The sequence below is a fragment of the Papaver somniferum genome, chromosome 1 (assembly GCF_003573695.1).
Source record: "Papaver somniferum cultivar HN1 chromosome 1, ASM357369v1, whole genome shotgun sequence".
NCBI classification, from domain to species: domain Eukaryota; kingdom Viridiplantae; phylum Streptophyta; class Magnoliopsida; order Ranunculales; family Papaveraceae; genus Papaver; species Papaver somniferum.
Genome location: NC_039358.1, coordinates 245,074,139 through 245,097,527, shown reverse-complemented (window position 1 = coordinate 245,097,527; position 23,389 = coordinate 245,074,139). Strand labels below are relative to the sequence as shown.

General features: G+C 37.0%; 2 protein-coding genes across 8 annotated transcripts; one reads left to right on the top strand and one right to left on the bottom strand.

Annotated features, from left to right (window-relative positions):
- Positions 1–7,415: 7,415 nt before the first annotated feature.
- Positions 7,416–9,203, top strand: LOC113323396 (scarecrow-like protein 23). The gene has a single exon (XM_026571698.1). It carries the CDS (start codon positions 7,602–7,604, stop codon positions 8,979–8,981), a length of 1,380 nt encoding a protein of 459 aa, XP_026427483.1. The 5' UTR covers positions 7,416–7,601; the 3' UTR covers positions 8,982–9,203.
- On the bottom strand, positions 8,034–12,500 carry LOC113323369. 7 transcript variants are annotated; one of them, XR_003347555.1, is made up of 5 exons: positions 12,386–12,500; positions 10,630–11,717; positions 9,977–10,354; positions 9,613–9,848; positions 8,034–8,160 (listed from the first exon to the last, which is right to left on the bottom strand). XR_003347555.1 is itself a non-coding variant. In XM_026571690.1 (5 exons), the coding sequence occupies exons 2-5, from the start codon at positions 11,678–11,680 to the stop codon at positions 9,802–9,804; spliced, it is 1,350 nt and encodes a 449-aa protein (XP_026427475.1). In that variant the 5' UTR covers positions 11,681–11,717; positions 12,386–12,500; the 3' UTR covers positions 9,305–9,801. The 7 variants fall into 7 exon arrangements, 3 of the variants coding, with proteins under 3 accessions (XP_026427475.1, XP_026427447.1, XP_026427464.1); XR_003347565.1 differs by having other exon boundaries at positions 9,613–9,754; XR_003347558.1 differs by lacking the exon at positions 8,034–8,160 and adding an exon at positions 9,025–9,143.
- Between the last annotated feature and the right edge of the window lie 10,889 nt (positions 12,501–23,389).

The window sequence follows — 23,389 nt, the reverse complement described above, 5'->3', positions numbered from 1 at the left end:
TCACCTGGTCGAGTTTGCATCGGTAGAGACTTAAACTCGACCTCATGCGGTGGGTGTTTTATCGTTTAAAAATACCGTCTTTCTCTTTAGTTTTCATTCACAAAAAAAAAAAAAAATTCTTTCTTTCTTTAGAGAGCAAAACATAGTGATTTTTTTGCTTAAAATGAGTAGTTCCAAAACAAATAGACAAAGAAAAAGAAACAGGCTAGACAAAGGGAAATCTGTTGCAAATAGTGATACCGTATGAGTTCAGGATAAAGAAAATGGTTCGCAAATGTTAGGCAACTGGATGGACCTAGTGTATTACCTATGCATTTATCTAACCACCTCGAGCAAGTTGGTTTACCTAAACTAAGAGGTGGATGGTCTGAGATAACCGAAGTGTTTGGATTCCTCCTCGAAGCTGTTCAAGAATCCTTGAGAAGATATCCTTGGCAACATTTATATTTCATGAAAGGAAAAAATCACAGGACCCAAGTTGTGCGATTTATAGTTGAATGTTGGTGGAACACTGCAAATACGTTCTTTTTAAAGTATTTCGAGTGTGGTAAGTTCTATTTTTCTATTCAATATTTTAATTTTTAGTTCAAAAACAAATTTCAATTTTTAGAGATTCAACTTTTTAGTTTGATTCAAATTTTAGTTCCACATACAAATTTTAATTTTACGTCCATGTTGTTTTTAGGGTTCACACCGTTTAGATTTGTATATGTTGACGGGAATAAAATGTGAGGGTCAACTAGTACAATTTAACCAACTAAAGTCAGGAGGAAGATGGAAACAACTACTTCCCTTGTACTCAAATGATATTGAAGGAAAGCCAGAATCCAAACAATTACACTCATATGGATTAAGAGTGTATGGGTTGAAGACTTTTTTGAACCGTTATGCTGCCAAGGGGATACATGGAGTTGAAAATTATCCCGAGCTTGAACGTATTTTTTTTGTTATGGGTGTTAAGCCAAGTTTTTTTCCCCGATGCTAGCTCGGTGACATTAATTGGTATTTTAGAAGATTTAAGTAAAGCACCAAATTATGATTGGGGTTCTGCAATTTTAGCTGAGCTATACATAAGTCTTGGTGAATGCTCAAGTAAGGATAAAGATAACTTGAATTGATTTTAGGTCGTATTGGAGGTAAAAACCAAAATCCATTTCTAATATTTGATTCATTATCGAGTTAATTGTTAAACTGGTGGTGAATGTGAAAAGGCGGGGGTCTAACAACATCGCCCAATAATTCGATTAGCAATCTATATGGACAAATTCCAATATACTTTTTATGAGAATCAACTAGACAGTTAGACTCAATCAATAAAAAGATATATCAAAGAGTTTATATCTCAATCTCTCGATTTAATCTTACTCAAGCAAACAACGAGTCTCGATTAAAGAGAGATAAACTTGGACGGTACCAAAGACCAATATCCAAGGATCAATCAATATCAATCAACAACCGTTAGGTAGGACTATCCAATTGATTGATCTAAACGCAGAACCTGTATTATTTCAATTATATAAAATATAATGCGGAAAAGAAATAACACGGACGCCAGAAATTTTGTTAACGAGGAAACCGCAAATGCAGAAAAACCCCGGGACCTAGTCCAGATTGAATGCACATTGTATTAAGCCGCTACAGACACTAGCCTACTACCAACTAACTTCGGACTGGACTATGGTTGAACCCCTATCAATCTCTCACTAATACAAGGTACAGTTGCACTCCCTACGCCTCTGATCCCAGCAGGATATTACGCACTTGATTCCCTTAGCTGATCTTACCCACAACTAAGAGTTTCTACGACCCAAATTCGCAGGCTTTAAACAATAAACAAATCTGTCTCACACAGAAAAGTCTATCAAAGGATAAATTTGTCTCCCACAGATAAACCCTAGGTTTTATTCCGTCTTAAGATATGAAATCAAGGTGAACAGGAACCAATTGATAATCCGGTCTTATATTCCCGAAGAACATCCTAGATTAATCAATCACCTCTCAACAATCCTTCCCGAATACACAAGCAGTTTGTCAAGGAATCACAAACAGTGAGACGAAGATGTTTGTGACTTCTTTATCTTTCCTATCGGAGAACTCTCATGATCTCAATCCAATCAAAGATTGTACTCGTACGATAGAAGATGCAAGATCAGATCACACAACTACGATAAAAGTAGTATCGGTCTGGCTTCACAATCCCAATGAAGTCTTTAAGTCGTTAACCTGATTTTAGAGAAGAAAATAAAAGGTTAATGGAGATCGACTCTAGCAAGAGAACTAGTAGCACACAGACGTGTGGGGACTAGTTTTCCTAAAGCTAGATGTCTCCTTTATATAGCCTTCAAATCAGGGTTTTTCCTTAGTTACAAAGAAATCCTTATTCACCTTTAGATGAATACCTGATTTAGATTCAAGCTAAATTTTCTCAACTGTTAGATCGAAAACTTAGCTTGTCACACACACTTGAGGTAAACGTTTACTGGGTTCGTGAAAACCATGCCCAAACGTGTATGTTGGTTCAACATAGTAACCTAAAAGGTTAACCATATGAGCATTTCATATTAACCTTGTTCTTCTTCACCATAACTAGTTCAATTGACTTTAAATGAACTAGTTAGAGAGTTGTTCAATTGCTATGAGATCTCATGTAACTACACAAGACACAATTGAAACAAAGATGATTCGATTCGATTGAATCGGCTCATGAACTTTAGCCACGGTTTGCATAAAGCATTCCTTAGTAATTTAAGTTTCATGTTCAGAGCACATCTTTAGATCATAACCTCTTAAGCTCACAAACAAGTTCGCGGACTTAAGATAAACCGGCAGAGTTTTCCAAACTCAGCAGAAATTCTCGGGTCGAGAACTTCCGCCAGTTTGCGACTTAGCACACAAACGAGTTTTTAGAAATCCCAGCAGAAATTCTCGGTACAAGAACTTCCGTCAGTTCGCGGACTGAGCTCGCGGACTTGGCAAGCCAATTCCACAATCCTTCTGATTTCTCTTGATCAACAAAGTTCGAAAACTTCGGTTCAAGGAATACATGGTTATGTATTCTAAACTCTCATTCCAACCATTGAAACATTCTTATAGGACGTTATACAGTTGTTACGCTATTTCTCGTCAAAGGAATTTTCAAAGTGATTGAAACTTTTCATGACTTTCTTCACTAGGTGAAGATAAACCTGATCAAAGCGAAACGCTTTACCAACACACGATTTCGAGAAAAAGATAAGTAGAGTATACTCAGCTCGAAATGTCAAATGTGTATGATCCAGTTTATATAGCATACAACTTTTGTCTCATAAGAAGTATGAGATAAAATAGATAGACTTTTGAGTGACAGATAAGTTCAAGTCTCCACATACCTTTTTGTTGATGAAGTTCCACGGTTCCTTGTGTAGATCTTCGTCGTTGTATGATGAATCGCCATGAAGTCCTTGAGCTTACTACACTTTCCTATCCTAGTCTGAGACTTAGCTATAATAGGCTAGAAATCAAGACTCATAGTTTTGATCACTAACATTGACAAACATGCTTGATACAGCAACGCATGCGAGGTTGACCGAGCTATGCTCTCACAGAATGTACTAACACAAGAATGTTCGTCGATGTTATTTTTCAGTATTGGTGGTATATTTACTTTTAGGTCTGCGAACCTGATCTTCACAAAACACGATTAATTTTTCCAATCTTGTAAAAGTACAAAGATGATATTGGATTAGTCAAATCAATGATGGTCAAAATGTCGCTGCTGTTCAGAGGATACAACAATTGTGCAGAACTAGTATCAGCGTTAGGTCAATGATGTATACTTCCATTTACAAGTACCATGAACCAATAACACAAGCCATGCTACAATTAAGCCTTAAGCAACTTGTGTTTTACAGTCCAATCGCGGGTCATGGTATTTGGTACTACGGAAAAAGACATATGTTTCAGCTACAAGGCAGAAAGGTAAAATCAATCAACCCATTTCAAACTTCAATAATTTCACAGGATGATTGGTTTACTTTGATTACTACAGTTGGTTTCAAAAGGTATGCAAGCTAAATATTGTTGTTCATCCACAAAACTTATGTAATATTAACTTCGCAGCAATTAAAAAAAAATTCATTTACAGATCTTTCATCCCAACCTCCACCACCGATAGGCGAAGCATATACATATCCTAGCAGTCAAATGGGTCATCAAATATGCCTCAAATATCTTGGGAAGTCCAGACTTTATTAACCGTTGGAGATATTGTTACAGTTCCTCTCAGTGATGAAGCTCTGCACCAGAGCTATCAATACCATGGTGTGGTGGCATCACCAGAAGAGTATCATAACCAGTTGAATAATTAACGTTTCTTTTCAATGAATTACAAAGTTTTCTCTTGAGACAGAGGGAAAATATGAGTTTCGAAATACCTGGGACTCTGTTAGGGTCAAGTTCTCAAATAGGTTTAGGTCGTGATAGCATTTTCCATGGTGATAGCAGTGTAAGAAGTCGTGGAAGTCGTGGAGGTCGAAGAAGTCGTCATTCTACTCCAAATATGGTGGAAGAGACTCAGCTACCAGCAGCAGCAGGAGAAACAACATCAGCAGATATGGAGAAGACCGGATATTCAATTCCAGTATCCTATTGGTTTCATGCCCCAAGGTCCTGTACTTACTCCTGGTGGTGGCGTAAATATGGAAGCATTTAGGCAATCCGTAATTTATACCTCAACAAGTACTTCAACATTTCACCAATTTCAAACACCTCCAGTTCAACCATCTCCGTTACCTTTTCAAGGTTCTGAATTTCCTAATGTTACTCAACCACCATCTCAGACTCAGAATAGTGAGTTTTCAGATAATCAAACAGGCTTCGAGGAATATATATTTAGTAATCGTTATTTTGATAGATAAATGTTAATCATTAATTTGAATCGTGGTTTAAATCACTAATATAATTGCACTTTTGTTTGATAAATAATAATCTTCTTTTAAAGTTTTATATTTAAGTTAAAATTGAGAACTTAAAACATATAAATTATATTAGATTTTGACTACACTTTTAAGATTTCATAACAACTTCCATATCAGAACTCCTGTCCGTTGTCACGGAGCCACTTTGCACGATACCTTTGATCAATCTCCAGCAGGTTTTCACTACTTCTCATGTTTCGAGCTGCTTCCCATGTTATGATACCAATATATTTGTTAACATTCTTAGAAGTAATGGAGAATCGATCACTCAACATCATCGAATCTTGTTGTTAATGTTCGTTGTTTCTTCTTCAAATTTGAATAAAACGCGTCCCCAAAGCGGAGTGCCCTGTAATGCCCCATGAATGATTGGATAATTAGTGAACTAAACATAATTCCTACAAATGCATTCATCTTGTAACGTACTAAATTTGCGCAGATGTGTAACTCTCGCATTTCTTGGTATTCTTATTTCATTTTTCACATAATCTCGAAGTTCAACTCTTTGATTTTCGGCAGCATGTTTCTCTTCTATGAACCGAGACATGTTCATATTGGGTATGTATAGACGGATGAATTTATCTCCGTTGGATTTGATCTAGTGGACGGTCTTGTTTCCACCAAACGGCCGAGTCTAAGTCGCTAACAGGCTAAACAACACCGAACGATATAGTCGTGACCGAGCGGTCTAGTCTCGACCGCTCGGTAGAAACTTGACATGGCCTGGTTAAGTGGAAAATTTTCCTCTTAGCCAGGCATGTTGCCATATTTCCATGCCCATAGTGGGTGCAAAAGTGGAAAAAATGGATCTTTTCCATGCCCATATGAACCAGTCTAATAGCCTGTTTGAACCAAAGTAAAATCAGTTTTCAGAAGTTCGAAGTCCAAAACTTTTACTTCCCAAAAAAATATTGTATATTTATTTTTAGTCATTTTTAAATTTGATTTCCAACCAAATTTCTGATTTTTCAAAAATGGGACGGCAGGTAAAAAATTCGATTTCTGGAAGTCGCAAAACCATAAGTCAGTTTGACAATAATTTTTCAGAACGGCTTTTGAAAGCAGAAAAGTCAGTTTTTTGTGACTTTTGCTTCTGGTATCCACACGCTATCACATAACTCGTCTGGATATCACTTTATAATTGCTTTTTGACTTCTGAAAATACAAAAGTCAGAAATTAGTTTGGATGCACAATTTTCGAATAACTAATAGAAGTTAAAAGAGTTGAATATTTTGAAGCAAAATCATTTTGCTTCTGACTTCTACTTCTGATGTCCACACATACTATCATAGCATGTCTGAGCTGATAGAAAGGCGGTTTATATAAATCAGAAGCTAAAAGAATTTGCTTCACAAATAATCATTTTAAAATTCGGTTCCTAATTTAATATCTGACTTTTCAACTTAACTTGGTCGCAAATTACTTTATGAAATGTATCTAAACACTCTTAAAACTGGAAAGAAGTCCACTTATTTGATTATACACAAAATTGTTTAAAAAGACTAAAATCAAAAATTTCTGGGTGAAAATGACAGTTATATTTTGATACCGTTTAAATGGACAAAAATGTAAAAATAGATAGGATGTAACCGGTTTCATCCTACCCATTTTCAAATATTGTTTTTTATTTCTAATCTACATCAGGATGCATTCAGTTTCATCCTTGCTATTTTTTAAATTTAAGTCAAGATGAATTTAGTTTCATCTTTGCTATTTTTTTTATCCATTTCACCCAAACTATTTTTTACTCGTCCATTTGAACCGTGTTTTAAAAATATTAGTACAAATGGCCCATTTTCCGTTGATTATAACTGCTCATAATTGTAGATGTTAACATCAGCGGGAGTAAGCTCACAAGCATTTGCCATTGGTATGTCATGTGAAGTGTAGGGTGGAGTTTGCAATTATTGCCGAGTGATGTCTTATTGCACTTGACCTCACTAAAAGATTCACGGGGAGGTGGCCACCCAATCAGTAGACTAAGGACCATTGAATTCGAGGTCATATAGATCTCATTGATGAAATTTTAGGGATAGTTTTCGGATTTCAAATGCACTTCAACCGCGCCAACAGTAAGGTAATGCCGTTCCAAATTCTTACACCGTTAATATCCCAAAGATGCACAAGCCCTAAGAGTGTGATTTTGTGCAAATTCAACGATGCGTACGCTAACTACTTAACCACTCGGATGACCGAGGATGCTTTAAATTTATACTGAATCCCCTGTAAGACCATCCAAAACGCGACACATGTGTAGCTAAATTGTACCTATTAATCCCTTTGGCAATCATCAATAAAATCAAAGAAAACGATATGATTAAGCCTGTTAATCTCATTCCAACCGCCAAGTAATCCAAAGATTAAACTAATCATACTTCTATTCCTTGATTAGTGAAGTAATCAAAGACTAATGAATTAATTAACAAATGACGGTCGGCAGAAAAACTGTTACCTTTTAACGACAAATTAAACAGAAAAAGAACACAATGATAACGGCAAAAAACCCCAACATGAACAAACAGAAACCACCAATTTTCCTTATAACCTGCAAAATTCTATCCTAACGAAACTTGTTTTGTCTTTATTACAAGATTTTGATCTATCATAATCAAAATCATAAAGGAGTACAATTATTGATTACTATTATGATTCAGAGTTGTAGTAGTAATTTTCTTTATCACCAATCATCATCATCAGAATATGCAGCAGCAGCAGCAAATTCAGTGAAAACCCACAAAAGAATGAATCAAAATGATGATGAATTGTCAATTTTCAATAACGGCTCTGATCAATCAGATGATCAAAACCCACCGAGGAAGAAACAGAATTTTGAAGAACAGGGGAGGATGATGGTTACTGATAATCAGAGTAATACTGCTCAGAGTGATGATGATGAATCAAGTGGATTAAGATTACTGGGGCTATTACTAAAGTGTGCAGAATCAATATCAATGGATAATCTTGATGAAGCAAGTGATTTATTACCAGAGATTTCACAATTATCATCACCATTTGGTACATCACCTGAAAGAGTTGCATCATATTTTGGTCAAGCATTACAATCAAGAATCATAAGTTGTTGTATAGGTACGTATTCACCACTTGATTCTGATAAATCATTGAATTTGAACCAGAGCCAGAAGATTTGCAACGCGCTTCAATCATACAATTCGATTTCTCCATTGATAAAATTCTCTCATTTCACTGCAAATCAAGCAATTTTTCAAGCATTAGAAGGTGAAGACAGGATTCATATTATTGATCTTGATATAATGCAAGGACTTCAATGGCCAGGGTTGTTTCATATCTTAGCATCAAGATCAAAAAAGAAGATCAGATCAATGAGAATTACAGGGATTGGTTCATCAATGTTGATGCTACAAGCAACAGGGAAACGGCTCTCTGATTTCGCCAGTTCACTGGGTTTGCCATTTGAGTTTAATCCACTGGAAGGTAAAGTTGGTAACATAATCGATCTGAGTCGACTCAGTCCAAGACAAGGTGGTGAAACGACAATAGTACACTGGATGCACCACTGTTTATACAACGTGACCGGTTCCGATCTCGGTACGTTAAGCTTACTCAAAATCCTGAGGCCGAAACTGATCACGATCGTTGAACAAGATTCAAGCCATGGAGGTAACTTCCTAGGCAGATTCGTCGAAGCATTGCATTATTACTCCGCATTATTTGATGCCCTAGGCGATGGATTAAGCGGAGACAGTATCGATAGACATCAAGTGGAACAGCAATTATTCGGCGTTGAAATTAGAAACATTGTGGCTGTTGGTGGACCAAAAAGAACAGGAGAAGTGAAAGTAGACAGATGGGGTGATGAGTTGAGAAGAATCGGTTTCAAATCGGTTTCACTCGGTGGTAACCCAGCAGCTCAAGCAAATTTATTACTAGGCATGTTTCCATGGAAAGGTTATACTCTAGTTGAAGACGAAGAAACTGGGTCTCTGAAGTTAGGCTGGAAAGATTTATCTTTACTTACTGCTTCGGCTTGGCAACTGCTGGAATAATCAACCTTTTCATTATTGAAATTTCGAGAAAATCTCGAAAAAAAAATCTCAATTGTACAATAAGAACCATCCATGTTTTGTCTTTTCTCTGTGTGGCTTCACTTTTCCCTGTAATTCTTTTTGTTTTGTGTTTCAGTACTATTCTGGGCCAACTATAATGTCCTGTCGAAACTCAAAACTTTCATTCAGCAATATATCAATGCTTAGATCATCTTCATGCAACAGAATTTATTAACAGTCACAATAAAACAAGATATAAACTTTGTGATTAGCAGAGAATCTTGTATTAATCTTAATAAGGAATCAAGTTTTGTAGCCTTATATGCATTAAATCTATAAATTAAACCTGTAAATATAAATTAAGACGACAAGTGACAACAACAACCTAGAGAGTGAAGTATGCCCAAACAAGGGCAGCAATTCTTGTTTGTTCTGTCCACATATTGTTTGACATGGTACACGGACATAGATATTTACGTAAAGTGATACAGGTAGAAGAACAGAAAGAACTGGTAAAAGGAAGATGATACATATCATTCTTTCAAGTTCTTTCTGTAAGATCTACCCTAAAAAAGTAAAAATATAACATTGCTTTTCTTCAAAGGATAATGAAACAACATCTGAGACATACCGTATACAATCATGGTAATGGAAGAACTCCAGTTTATTACTCTGTGAATGCGGCTTCTATTTACAGTCCCACCACTATAAGTTAAATGTCAAGTACTCTGGCTGATCCAAAATAACAAAAGTCGAGGTGATCCAATATATTCCTGCAAATTATGAATACAAGTGCAGCTTCTATTAGTACTGGATATAACTATATCCAATTGACTTCGAAAGACTTGAAAGCAAACAAACTTTTACCTGTGGAAGAAAAAGGAACAGTAAGTAACGAAATTGAGTCTCTTAACCATCAAAACAGTTCATGTCCAAATTTTATATAAAGCAGTAGTGAATAAAAGAAATTTAAGAGTAATGGGCAGGAGCATTACAATTAGATGGGTATTGACTGGCCTGTCCGGTTTCGATTAGACTCGACTCCACATCCTGGGAAGCCGTCCAACCAGGTTCATACGCTTCAAGGAAACCAAGCTTTGCCTTATTTGGTAAATCGTGGGGATGAACAAATGGAACACCAGGCGGCCATCCGATCTCCATCCTTATGCTTCCACAAGGGCTATCTAGGCTCTGTATGTGACTTTCACAGTCTTTCAAGCTGCAAAACCTCAGCTTAATGCCCTTCTTGTCTGCTATTTCCTGAACACGTTCTTTGAGGACTCTTTGAGCTTCAAGACGCAACCTCTTTGACGGTGGCAGTGGTTTACACCTTGTATTTGGCTTCCTCCTCTTCACCAACGACTTCAGAGATCCTGTACCAGCATGGCATCGATCCAGTGACCTGTTATTAAACGCTACTTACTAAGGTATAAAAGTGGTAGAAACAAAATAATCAAACTTCAAGAAAACCAGGTCAGAAGAATAATTACATCTTGCATCAACGGCACTGCCCTGCCATGTTCAAAATAAAATCTGTCCATAAGTGACCCATAACCTTGTAATGGTCGTCTCAATTGGACTGTCTAATAAATGCTATTTTCAATAAAAATGATTAAATGAAATAAATTTATCAACATGCTGACATTACCATCTTGAGCAGCTGGAAAATTGTAATTTTGGAAGCTTTGCCTGTTATGAAGTTGGTCAACTGGGTGCGTTCTCTGCATGAAGTCATCCACGAGTATTGGAAGCTGAAACTGAGCTTCAATTCCGTGACCTGCTGCACTCATCTCCGAACCACTTAGACTTGCCATGGATTTAGGCATGAGCTTGAAAGCTAGAGAACAGCGTCCATAGCCATGCAGACTACCTGTATCTATTCGGTGGGTCGCAGGAGTGACATACCCGGCAGTGGCATAGTACAGCGCGAGTCCAGGGTAGACTATGGCTTCATGAGGACCAAGATCTGCGTCCACAAGCATCCAATTGCCATGAAAGTCCCTTATATGCAAACCTGGTTTATCTGACTTAACAAGAGTTATTAAACCTTTATCGACCTGATGCTCATGATCAGAAAACATAACCAACTGACCATCATCTTGAGTTGTCAAACCATGTTGTTGTCCTTGAAATGCTTGCCTGCTTGAGTGACAGCAAACAGATAACACCGATGATGAAATTTCCCTATTTCTCAGTGGAACATTATCGAGTATGCCGTTGAATGCAGAGCTACGCAAGTTCAATGAAAAGGTAATGGCATCCAAAACATCTCTAGCAACTCTTGCAAGCAATGGAAACATATCTGGCAAACCAGCCGGAGGGTATTCCATTGTGTTGTTGTTAGGCTCTGTTGGTGTGAGACCTGGTCTGAAATCATATGTTTCTTGGCACAGTTGAGGTTCTGCGTAGTAACCAGATGTCCTGCACCAGTCTCGGGAGTCATGGTTATGTACCATATGTGCATTGGGATACGAAGCTTTTTGATGGAAATACAAGTGAGCAGATTCCAAACCAGATCTTAGAAGGGCTCCATCACTAGCTGAGAGTTGAATGATTACTGCAGAAAACTGAGTTAACGACTGGGCCAATGTTGAAACAGAAATCTTGTATGTATCAGAAGGAAGACCTTCCGAGGCTATGAGATCCGTAAGCTTAACACGACCCAGAGATGGCAGGCATTGGCCTGCCATAGCACCCATTCAATACTTTAACTACCCTATTTGTCTCTGTTATAAGCTGCACATAAGTAAACCAGCTTCAGTTGGAAGGAGAATTAACAGAAGATCCAAAATAGTATAGAGTTCGAATGACCCTCTAGTTCCACTCAAACAACAAATGACCCCAACCAATTTCAAATAATATTCGTAATAAGGCCATTCATATAATATAGTCTAGCAAGCTACCAATGTATAGATAAGCATATAGCATTACATTCGACTAGCGGAAATGGTTTCAAGTAGCTCGAAGAAAAGAACCCACTGACAATAAGTATATATTGCTATAACACCTAACAGGGGTTTTTAAACTTTGCAACACTAGACAACTGAGAAATTCAGTTTACAGTTAATACCATCGGGCTTTGATTGTTTAGTTCTCTATTGCCAAAAAAAAATTAAAAAAAAAAAAGTTCATTTTTGTCACTTGATTTCACAATTGGCAAACTAGTACTGCTGCTGCTTCAATTAGCGAGTCCTTGAAAAAGGTCTGTAATAAAAATTTCTGATCTATCTAAATATGGTATATGTAAAATAAGTATCAAGGAGAAGAATATGACAAGCAATGTAATTTCCAAAAAAAAGAATCAAAGGGAAACCCTAATTCACAAATTTGACCTAAAAAACCAAAGTCAGAAGAGCAATTATATTCAATATTACAGTAAAAACACTTTGAGAGTATCAACTGACCTTTGAATGAAGTGAAATTCGTACTCAAGTTGTGGAAATTAGGGTTCATCAGTTCTTCGTCTGTATATTCAGAGAGATGGGAAGAGAAGAGAGTGAGAGCAGCTCTCAAGCAGCTGTGCACGTGCACACTGTAAGAGTCAGTTTTAAATGTTTTTCCAGCTCACTGAGCTGACTGTTCCTCTCGGCTCGTGTTGTATTAGAAACAAATCGGGTACGAATCAATACATTGTTTTTGTTTTCACAAAATTGGTTAAAAAGACCAAAATCAACAATTCCTGGGTGAAAAGGACATTTATATTTTATTACTGTTTAAAATGACAAAAATGTAAAAATAGCCAGGATGTAAACACTTTCATCCTACCCATTTTCAAATATTTTTTTTTATTAATTTACATCAGGATGCATCCAGTTTCATCCTTGTTATTTTTTAAGTTTAAGTCAGGATGAATCCAGTTTCATCCTTACTATTTTTTTGGTGTCCATTTCACCCACACTAATTTTTACTCGTCCATTTGAACCATGTTTTAAAAGTATTTGGACAAATGACCCATTTTCCTTTTATTTTTTGTTTTTTTAGCACGCATTTATAAGAAGGGTTAAGTTACAATTTTGCGTGGATTTCTGGTACCCACAGAGTCGTGGAAGATAATTTGACCAATAACAATTAGGATTGCCTGGTCCAGAATTTTGGTTGAAAGATCTCGCATTTGACTTTCATCCGCCGCATGATTGGCAATCCCATCTGTCGTCCGGTTTCCTTCTGGGTAGTTGTGTTGGATAGCTGATTGCAGAATTTTTTGCATCCTATTTTTTTATTTCATGAACCATTCCCACGATGTGCCACTGTGGAGAAGTAGGAGATATGATGAATCAGAGAAGGTTTTCAGAATCCGTCTCACCTTTTGCCATTTCCTTTATGTTGTCGTTCTGGTTGCTTGGAGCATAGCTCAAGTTTCTGCTGTTAGGGTAGTCGTAATTCCTATATGTTGAGCCAGCGTCATCACAGTTCATGTTTCTGAGTCTCTGCAGATGAAGCCTGCACCTGCAAAACCTGGGTGGCCCCTGGCCGCTCCATCAGTGTTGATCTTTATCCAGTGATTGTTGATATCCTTTAGGTGTTTTCATAATGAAAGATATCGGAGAGTCACCTGGTAACACAAGATGCGATAATTTTAAAGCCTCATAATACTCTTGTTGTTGCTTTATGACCTAAACTATAATTTCATCTGTTGTTGTTTGCTTTTGTCGGTATACCAGCTCATTGCTTGATATCCATAAGGTCCGGAGCAAGAAACATGGAGAGGATATGCAAGGTGTAGAAGTAGATTATTGTAAGAGTTGGTAAATGGTTGTTTGAGGAGTTATGACGATTAGTGTTAGGTGCGTGGAGTGCTGAGTGAAGAAGGTGTTCCAAGATGCAACCGTTATTGATCATTGGAGTAGCATGTGGTTCACCAATTATTGATTAAAGTTGCATTTTGGGCAAATGACTGAGTTGGTCGGGTGGATGCGTTTATGATAGTAAGGTTGGTAGCCCTTCATTTATTGCTTACCACAAGAAAAGATGAATCTTTGGTGGACACGGAAGTGTCCACATGAATATGATATCTGGGAGGGGGTTCTAAGGAGTTTGACCAACTTAATGGGTTAGGCATTTGTATTCCGAGGAAATAGTTTATTTACCAGATTTTGAACGCGACCAAATAATGTTATCTTGGGAATTATCATGGGGTAGGTGGATGTTTATGATTTTCTGGGATGCAAGATGGGGGAGGGTGTCCATTTTTTCTTGAATCCAGTTCTGTGTACGATCAGGTCAATGATACCCGCTACTGTTTGGATGTGTTAGCATTGCTCTGGATCTAGGTTTGGGTACTATGAGATCCAATTTTCTACAATAAGTGTTGTTAAACTATTTCCAATACTACGAAAAATCAATCGTTGCATTTTTTGGACTAGAGCTGCTAGCTAGTTGCCTCCGTTGAGCGCTTGAAGAAGATGAGATGGTATGAGTGCCCTGTAAGATTGGTTGTTGGTTGAGATATTTCTCGTTGCATAGTCTCTCATAGATGGAGTCAAGTTTTTCATGCAGATTCCATATTATTTTATAGAGAAGAGCTTTGTTATGCTCATTACTTTTCCTTATGCCAAGCCCTCATTCAGATATTGTTTTTGTTTCTTTATCCCAACCAATTGCACAAAGCTTTTTGACTGACGAGTAGTTCCCAAAAAAAAATTCCTGGTGATGCGATCTATTTTTTTTGTACTTCGATGAGTAGAGTTTGTGTTTGCATAGTGTGCTTTTATGTGGGGGTTAGGGAAGTTTTAATGAGCATCATTTTTCCTGCTTGGGGTAGAAATTTTGTCATCCATCCCTTTAATTGTTTCCTTGCCATTATTTGAATTAGAGGTGCAAAGGTTTGTATAAATTCTCTTCCTTGTTTGAATTGAACCCCCAGATATGTAGGGGGTCTGATGTAGTTGTCATGTCGAAAAATTTCTACAGTTCGGTCACCTTGGATGGGTCTAGTCTCGAGTGACGAATAATATCAGATTTGGAGGTATTCATTACCTGTCTTGCTGAAGATCCGTGGTTCCTTGAGTTGGTTGTTGCTTTGGGTAGAGGATTTGAAAGTTATTAGAAGGTTGTCAGCGTACATTAAATGGATAATGAGTGGTGCTTTGTTCTATATGTTAAGACCTTTTACTAGTTAGATGTTGGTTTTGAAGGTTTCCCTAGTTAGTGGAAAGGATTTTGGCACAAATTATGAAGATATAGGACGAAAGAGGGTCTCCTAGCCTAATTCTTTTGTTGAGTTGATGTATCCATATGGTGTATCATTAATGTTGAATGAGTATGTTACATATGTGACGCATATCATGATGTAGTTCGTAAATATTGTTGGAAATTTAAGCTTGATGAAAGCAGATTTGATGAATCCCAGTCTAGACTAACGTAGGCTTTCTGGATATCATGTTTGCGAGTTATTTTTGGGTCTTTGGTGAGGCATGAAATTCTGATATGATAGAATAATTCTCCGGAAATTTCTATGTTATTGTATATTGATCTCTGCAAAACAAACTCACTTTGGGATGGGATTATTAAGAAAGGAAGGAGTGGCCTAATTCGGTTCACCAGGATTTTTGCGATGATTTTATATGTGACATTGTAGAGTCCTGTATGAATTAAAGTGAGGTTTGTGTGATTCATGAGTGCGTGCATATTCAAATTATTGGAAAAACTTTTGACCATATCAATCAATAGAGTGTGAGTCGTTTCCAAGAAAAATTTGTAGAACTTACTTGTGTAACCATCTGGACCATGAGCACTCTTAGAGTTTATGGAGAAGACAGCTTGTCTGATTTATGTTGTAGATACTTCCTTGGTAAGAAAGTTAAATGTTATAGTAGTTAATCTTAGGTTGATATCTGCAAAAGACCACCATCTATCACCGCAGGTGGAGCCGTGTATTGTTTAGAAAAATGATCAAGAATGAGTTGAACCATCATATGAATTATTAACCCAGTTGTTTTGTGCATATTGGAGTTGTTGAATATTTTTATAGGATCGTTGAATGGTTTCTTTAGTGTGGAAGAATGTTGTATTGAGATTTCCTGATTATAGCCATTGAATTTTGGAACTTTGTTATTAATATGTTGCCTTACATTATAGGGACCCGCATGGTTGCTTCTTAGATGCTTTTCTTGGATCATCCAGAATTCTAGGTTAAGTTTTGATTGGGTAGCATACTGATGTTGAGCTATTTTTATTCTAAATATTGATTTCTTGATCATAATTGGTAGGTGTATGAAGGTTTCTTTGTTGCATTATGAGAGTGGCTGAATGGTTGTTGTGAGGTTCAATTGAAGGTCTAGGGTTGGTTCAATATCTTGTTGTTGAATCCAAGTCGATTCAACAACTTTCTTGAGTTTTGGGTGAGATAGCCAAATATGTTCGAATTTGTTCCTTGCCAATCTATTGCTTTCACATGCAGTATAATTGGAGCATGATAAGATGTTATCCTTGGGAGGTGAGTAATTGCTGCATTAGGATTTTATGTTCGCCAATGTTGGGTTGTAAGGGATCTATCCAGTCTCTCTTAAATGTTATCTTGTCCAAGATGGTCGGTGTTCCAGGTGTAGGGGCCGCCTCGGAACCCTAGGTCCATTAATCCATCTGGTCCATCATTGTGAGGATTGGTTCAGATTGTGCATATATTGCTTGTCTTCTTCATTTTTGTTTCCCTAGTTGATCCAGAATGTCATGAAATATCTTAGCAAAGCCCAAGGCATAGTCGAGTTGATGTTGTTGAAAATTAGAGGAAAATCTTGCGATAGGTTTGTTCGTAAATCCGGATGTGGTGGACCATAAATGCCAGTACATAACCACGGCTGCTCAGGGGATGGTGGGGTAACTATTGCATATATATAGTTTTGTAAATGAGTTAAAATTTCGAGGTTGAGGTTATTGTCCCACATTAGGCAGACGCCACCACGCCTTCCTATTTTTGAAACTGAGAAATGATTATAAAACTGAAGGCATTGAGTCAGGCCTCTCATGTGATGATTATTTGATAAGGTTTCAGAAAGAAATACAATGTTGGGCATGTGAAGGCTAACCGAGAACCGAATCTCTTTTCCAGTAACAAGTACCGGGTAGAGCAGAGATAAACCTCGAAACGATCTTATCTCCAGAATGCGAAAAAAGTTTTTACACCGGCCGCCTGCCTGCCTAGACGCAACCCACCTATTGGTAGGAGTATGTGAAGGCTAACTAACCCTCTTAAATTTTGGATAATGATTAGCTAGTTTATTCCTTGACAACTTTAATCTAATATTGTCATTGATGAATTAAATTATTTTTACTAAGCAAGAAGAGTTACTTCAGTAGGGAGAGTATGATGGATATGTGTTGTTGGGTTTGATAGAAGGTTTTATGGGCTTTGTGGGATAATATGAAAACGAAAGAAGCTTCAAGGGAGTATTAAAGAACCATGATTTTAGGCATACTGAAATCTTATTAGGCATACTGAATAAAGACGAAAAAAGTATGCGAAATAACAAAATCAGAAATCCCCTTAACCAATTTTTTTTTAATAGAAAATCTGCCCTTTACGTATTAGTGTTACTAATCTGGATTAGTGATTAGAACTTTTGTTTAGTGATTAATATAATTTTTAGAATTATAAAGGTTTGTTTAGATGAAAAAATTTGGGGAAAAAATCAAAGTTTTTATTGAGAAGGAGAGAAGGAGAAGGAGAAAGTGAGAAAATTTTTCTTCTTGATTCAATGGAGGATGAGGAGGGTCAACATTCATCTAAAAAACCTAGGAAAATACACATCAACTACAACAATGATACCCAAATGGATGATTTCTTAGATTATGAGAATGATTTTACACAAACTCAAACTCAAGCTCAAACTCGAACACAAACTCAATATGATGATTTTATGAGCCAAATCCAGATGATGAAGACATTGATGAGGAACCCAATGCTTCTAATACACATGTACACTTATATCTTATGCTCAATCTCACTTCTATAGATCGAAATTATGAAAAGTTTGTGATTTTCCTTCATGGTTCGGCGAACCAGGTTGAGGTTCGTCTCACATCTATGAGCCGAACAAACCAAATGATGAACGGTTCGGCTCGCTGAAACTGTTTACAACATGCGCCGAACATATATTTCCGAATTCCAACCCTTTTGCTAGACACCAGTTCGGCTTATATGAAAGTTTCATAGAAAGCCGAAACCTACTCCTGATTGACCCGGAATAAAAATTATTACTAGTTTGGATTATATATCGAAAATTGTATGAGCTGAAAATGCAATTGTTAATTTTTGGGTAAAAATATTGTTACTGGTTCGGCGCATATTGAGAATATCGTATAAGCCGAAACCTCTAAATGTTCATGGTTCGACACATAATATGATTATCGTATGAGCCGAACATTACTATTAATTTTCCTTTGTAGTATTTAACCTTGCGATATTCTTTGTAGATCGTGCTTGGCGGACCTGTACCCATGGAAAATCAACCTGAACCAGTAGACATAATTCACGAAGACATCAAGGATCACTTCCAAAATGATTTGGTACGTAAGAAGTTTTTGTTTACCTTAATGTTGTCGGAATATTCCAAAGTTTTTCTTACTAATAATTTGATTTTGAATGATCATAGAGATGGAAAACTAAACCCGAAGTTATGGATTGGGTTGAGGAACACGCGATGAAGATAAATTGTGTACTAGTTAAAGGACAACAAAACCGAGGGGATCGGTTTGAAATGATTTGTGAGCGTAGTAGAACCGTCGCTAGCAAGGTTAAAAAGGGTACTGTATATGTTGGGAAGACCGGGAGAAAGAATAGGACGAAGACGAAGAAAAGAAATTGCCCTTTCAAGCTCGTTTTCAACCTCAAGAATAAGTCCTTGAACAAAGATGATCAATATTGGATTATGAATAAATATATGGATTGTCGTCATTGCCAACCACGTCCCAAAGACCTTCATGGACATGCGAAAGTAGTGCGACTCAAACCCAACGAGATGCTAGAAGTGGATAAAATGACAGGAGCACGTTTACCACCGTCTAAGATTCTTAGCAAATTGAAGGGGGACGACAAGAATAACAAGTCGACTATGCAAAATATCTACAATGCAAGACAAAATATTTGAAGACTAAATTTGCAAGGTAGGATGGTGATGCAACAAGTAATGTGGTTAGTGGTGAAGCATAACTACGCTTGCCAAAAGAAGTTGGATGACTTCGGTCAAGTCACACACCTTTTCCTTGCCCACACGGAATGCGTCCAATTGGCTCTATTTCCCTCAAGTTCTTATATTGGATTGCACGTACAAGACTAACAAATATGAGATGTCGTTGATGAACATTGTGGGGCATACGTCGACAAAGGCACCGTTCACCGTGGCTTTTTATATCTTGAAAAACGATAAGAAAGAGAGTTATGTTTGGGGGTTAGAACAATTGAAGTTAATCTTTCGGGAGGGTGCTCTTCCTAAAGTGTTCATTTACGATCAAGATTCATCGTCGATGTATGCTTTTAAGAAGGTATTTCCGGATGCATTCAATTTTCTTTGTACGTTTCACATATGGTGCAATGTGAGGAAAAAATGCCAACCGAAAATTCAACCACTTAAGTTGAAAGAATTAGAGAATATTTCTAAGCTACTGGTGGAGACACGAGTAAAGAAAAGCAAGGAATTCTTGAAACAATATGAACATAATGAGATGTTGTGAGCTTCTTTCCAAGGCGAATGGGAAGCTTTGGTATGATCAATAACCGAGGATGTCTATGAAGAAAATTTTAAAATGCTTATTAAGCATTGGAAGACCGACTACCCCGATGTCATTACGTACTTGGTCAAAGATGTGTTGGAACCTAATAAAGAAAGGTTCATGTCTTGTTTCACAAATCGGCACAAGCACTTCGACAACCAAGCCACAAGTACGGTAGAGTCGTCTCATTATCGGTTTAAGAAGAACCTTTTTGGATGTGTTGACACTTTTGTCACGGTTTTTGATGCAATTGATGAGTATTTCAAAAGTGATGTTGTGATAATTAAAGCCACGTTCGAGCATAACCTTATGTTCAGACACAAGGATTATAATAGTAAATGGCTACGAGAATTAACTTATAGAGTCTCCCATTTATGCATCGACTTGTTGATGCAAGAAGTGGATTTGATTGAGAAATTAGGCGCCAACTTGGAGGAAGAGTGTGTTTGCAAAAGGAAGAGTGCGTGTAAAATGAAGACATCTATGGGACTTCCATGCTGCCACGACCTACTTCGGTACAAGGAACCATTTGAGGATATTGATCCTTTTTGGAAACAATTAAGTTTCGATCCTCTCCCAACCGAAGACGAAGAGAATGATCTAGAGATATGGGACACGATAAATGGGAAAAAAATTGGCGGAGATGTGTAGGAAGATGTTCCGAGCTCAAAAGAAAATCCTATGGGACAACGATGCCGGTCATGTATCCTTTCACCCAAGAAAATATTTTGGAACCGGAGAAGAGTGAACCGAAAGGTAGGAAGAGTAAGAAAATGAATAATTTTCAAACTAGACAAGCCAACAAGGAACTATTGGCTACTCAAAGGGATCCATAGGGCATTGAATACCATGACGCAAGGTATGAAAAGGCAAAGAAGGAAATTGAGAAGTTGATGACGGAAGAAGAAGTCAGATCTCCAAGAAAACGAGGTCATCCGAGTATTCAAAACAAAGAGGTTAATAAGAATGATTGTCCGTCACAAGCAAAGGATAATAAAGAGGATGTCAAGGGGAAGGGTAAGATGTATCCTTCACAAACTAAGATAAAGGAGAAAATGACCGTACATGAAATTGGTAGGATGAGAGGACCCAAAAGAGATAAGTTCGGTAACTATTTGAGGCCTATCAATTTTATATACGATAACTACTTGGAAGATATATCGCCAATAATTCATGAGCATATTGTAGCAATGGACGACGTACAAGGTGAAGGAAATTGTGGATATTACGTCACGGCGGAACAACTTGGTCCTTTTAAGGATGGGAACAATCCGGTGCCCCATGAAGATGAAGTCAACTATATTAGGCAATGATTGTTACAAACCCTACGCCGGAATAAAGAATTATACAAGACAATGATGAGAGGAGGTCCAAAAGGAGATGCCGGGGTGGCAGCGGATTACATTGCCTTCGAACGTCGTTTACACGGGGACTTAAAGATCACCCAAGACCATTGGATGTCAATACCCGTTTGTGAGTTTTTAATAGTGGAGACATTCGATTGCGTCGTACATTATTTCGGGTGGACGAGTAGTAGTTTTACGTACGCTCCCCCAACAAGACCTTGCCATGATGGTGTAAAAGATAGAATACTTGTTATTGGATTTGTTCAAAATTGTCATTTCATTGGTCTCAAACTTAGGCCTGGTTGACCATTACCACCCTTGATGGGGGCAGCCTTTTGGCCTAAATTTGATAATAATTACGCGATGGATTGGTGTGCAAATTATGAAAAGGAAATGAATATTTGGCAAGCTTTACATGTCTCGATACCAAGTGGAGAAGTAATCGAATTTACAAGTGACGAGGATGAAGAATATAAGCAAGAGGTTAGTAAAGATGATGAGAAAGAGGTTAGTGAAGATGATGAGATTCGTTTAGGATCTCCATAAAAATGTTTTATGGATTTATCCACCTATTTTGTGTCTTTTGATTTTCGTGTATGATGAGGATGATAAAAAATTAGAATTGCAATTACATGTACTCATCAAAACAAAAATACTTGAATGATTTAATTTTTTGTTATGGAATGTATCGTTTTTTGGAACAACCTTAGTATTTACTTTTTCATGAACACAGGAGATGATTCGGCTTGTAACATTAGTTAAATACAAGCCGAACCTGACAAAATAAAAAAAACCACAGTTTTTTTGTCAGGTTCGACTTGTGGAATTATTTCAAAGCAAGCCGAATCTGGCATGAGTCATGAACACAAGAATTATCATATCATTCCTAGAAAATGTGGATTACATACCCGTTACATAGTAGCCTTACAATAAATTTCTAATATCCTAAACGGGTAATGAGAAACTTTCTAAGAATGTAGTAGTGATCTTTGTATTCGAAATTCTTTCCTTTCCATCTTCGCCATTCCTCTAGAGATCGAACTTCAATCTCAGAGTTTTTTTCACCCTCGATCCGATATCGACTCATAACCCGAACTAAAGCTATAAAGTCTGCGACTTTTTTTTTAATAGTTTCAATTTAGCAAAACAAGGATGCACTATCCCAGTTGTAAGGATTACCTGTTTCCGTGGAGAAGGATTCATGAATTCTAACCAAGTAGTACATATTCATCAGACCCTTCACTCGTCGTTCTTCACCCTTCTTTCGATAATAGGCTACGTAATTAGTGCAAAGAAACAAATCTTCTTCTAGAGTGAACTCATGAGTTGTGGGTGCCATATTTTTAGTATAGGTGCTTTAGAATATGAAAAAACATGTAGGTATATATATGAGACAGGTTTACAACAACTATATATTTCAAAAAAAAAGAGTCGTTCCTAGATTTGTGTGCAACAATGCCAAGGTTCGGCTTATAATAATTTTGCAACATAAGCCGAATGTGTAAAACCAACGGCTAGTTTTCAAATTTTGAATTTTTTTCAGGGTTCGGCTTATTATAATTTTGCAAAATAAGTAGAATATGTAAAACCAACGGCTAGTTTTCAAATTTTGAAATTTTTTCAGGGTTCGGCGTACATAGTTTTTCAGGTATAAGCCGAACTATAAATTGTTTTACCTTCCAATACTGATTTGAATGAAAACTAACACGATTAGATTTTAATTAGAATCTTAAATATAAACTTAAATTATCTTTTACTACCCTGTTTTACATAATACTTAAATGGTTCTTAAATTTTTTTGAAACGAATCTCGGTGTTTAGTTTTCTAATAAATCTCGGAATTCTTCTCCTCAACCATGTATAACACATTCCAATCTCGTATCTTCCTCCATGCCGTATTTCCCAAAGGCTTTGAACTCTAGCTTCCTTAAAAAAGAAGAATACCGAAGTTAGTATTCAAACAAAATCGTACCTATAAGCGCGGTGGAATTTAGAATACTAACCTTCTCTTCATTAATATCAGTGAGATGATAATGATTGACCCATCTTAATATTATGATGTAATCTCGCATGGTATAACGGATACTCTCAAATCTTTCATATAATTCCATCCACTTACGACGTTTTGGATTCCCATCTAAATCAAAATGAAATTCTTTAACTCTTTTCCAAAACATCGAATGATGTTCATTAGGCCACTCACGATAAGTTCGAATGAAAGCTCTGACAAGAATTTTATCATCTTCAACGGTGAATGGTTCCATTTTTTTTTGGAGAAATACAAAAAATAAAATTGGTATGGATGAAATCGATTAGCTTTACTAAAAAATTGTTAGAAAGGGGCAGCACTATATA

Coding starts and splice junctions, on each gene's coding strand:
- LOC113323396 (XM_026571698.1), top strand. CDS start 7,602: ATGATTCAGAGTTGTAGTAGTAATTTTCTTTATCACCAATCATCATCA.
- LOC113323369 (XM_026571662.1), bottom strand. CDS start 11,680: ATGGGTGCTATGGCAGGCCAATGCCTGCCATCTCTGGGTCGTGTTAAG. Junction 10,355..10,629: donor TTTTCCAGCTGCTCAAGATG/GTAATGTCAGCA, acceptor ATGCTGGTACAG/GATCTCTGAAGTCGTTGGTG. Junction 9,849..9,976: donor CAGTCAATACCCATCTAATT/GTAATGCTCCTG, acceptor TTTCTTCCACAG/GTAAAAGTTTGTTTGCTTTC.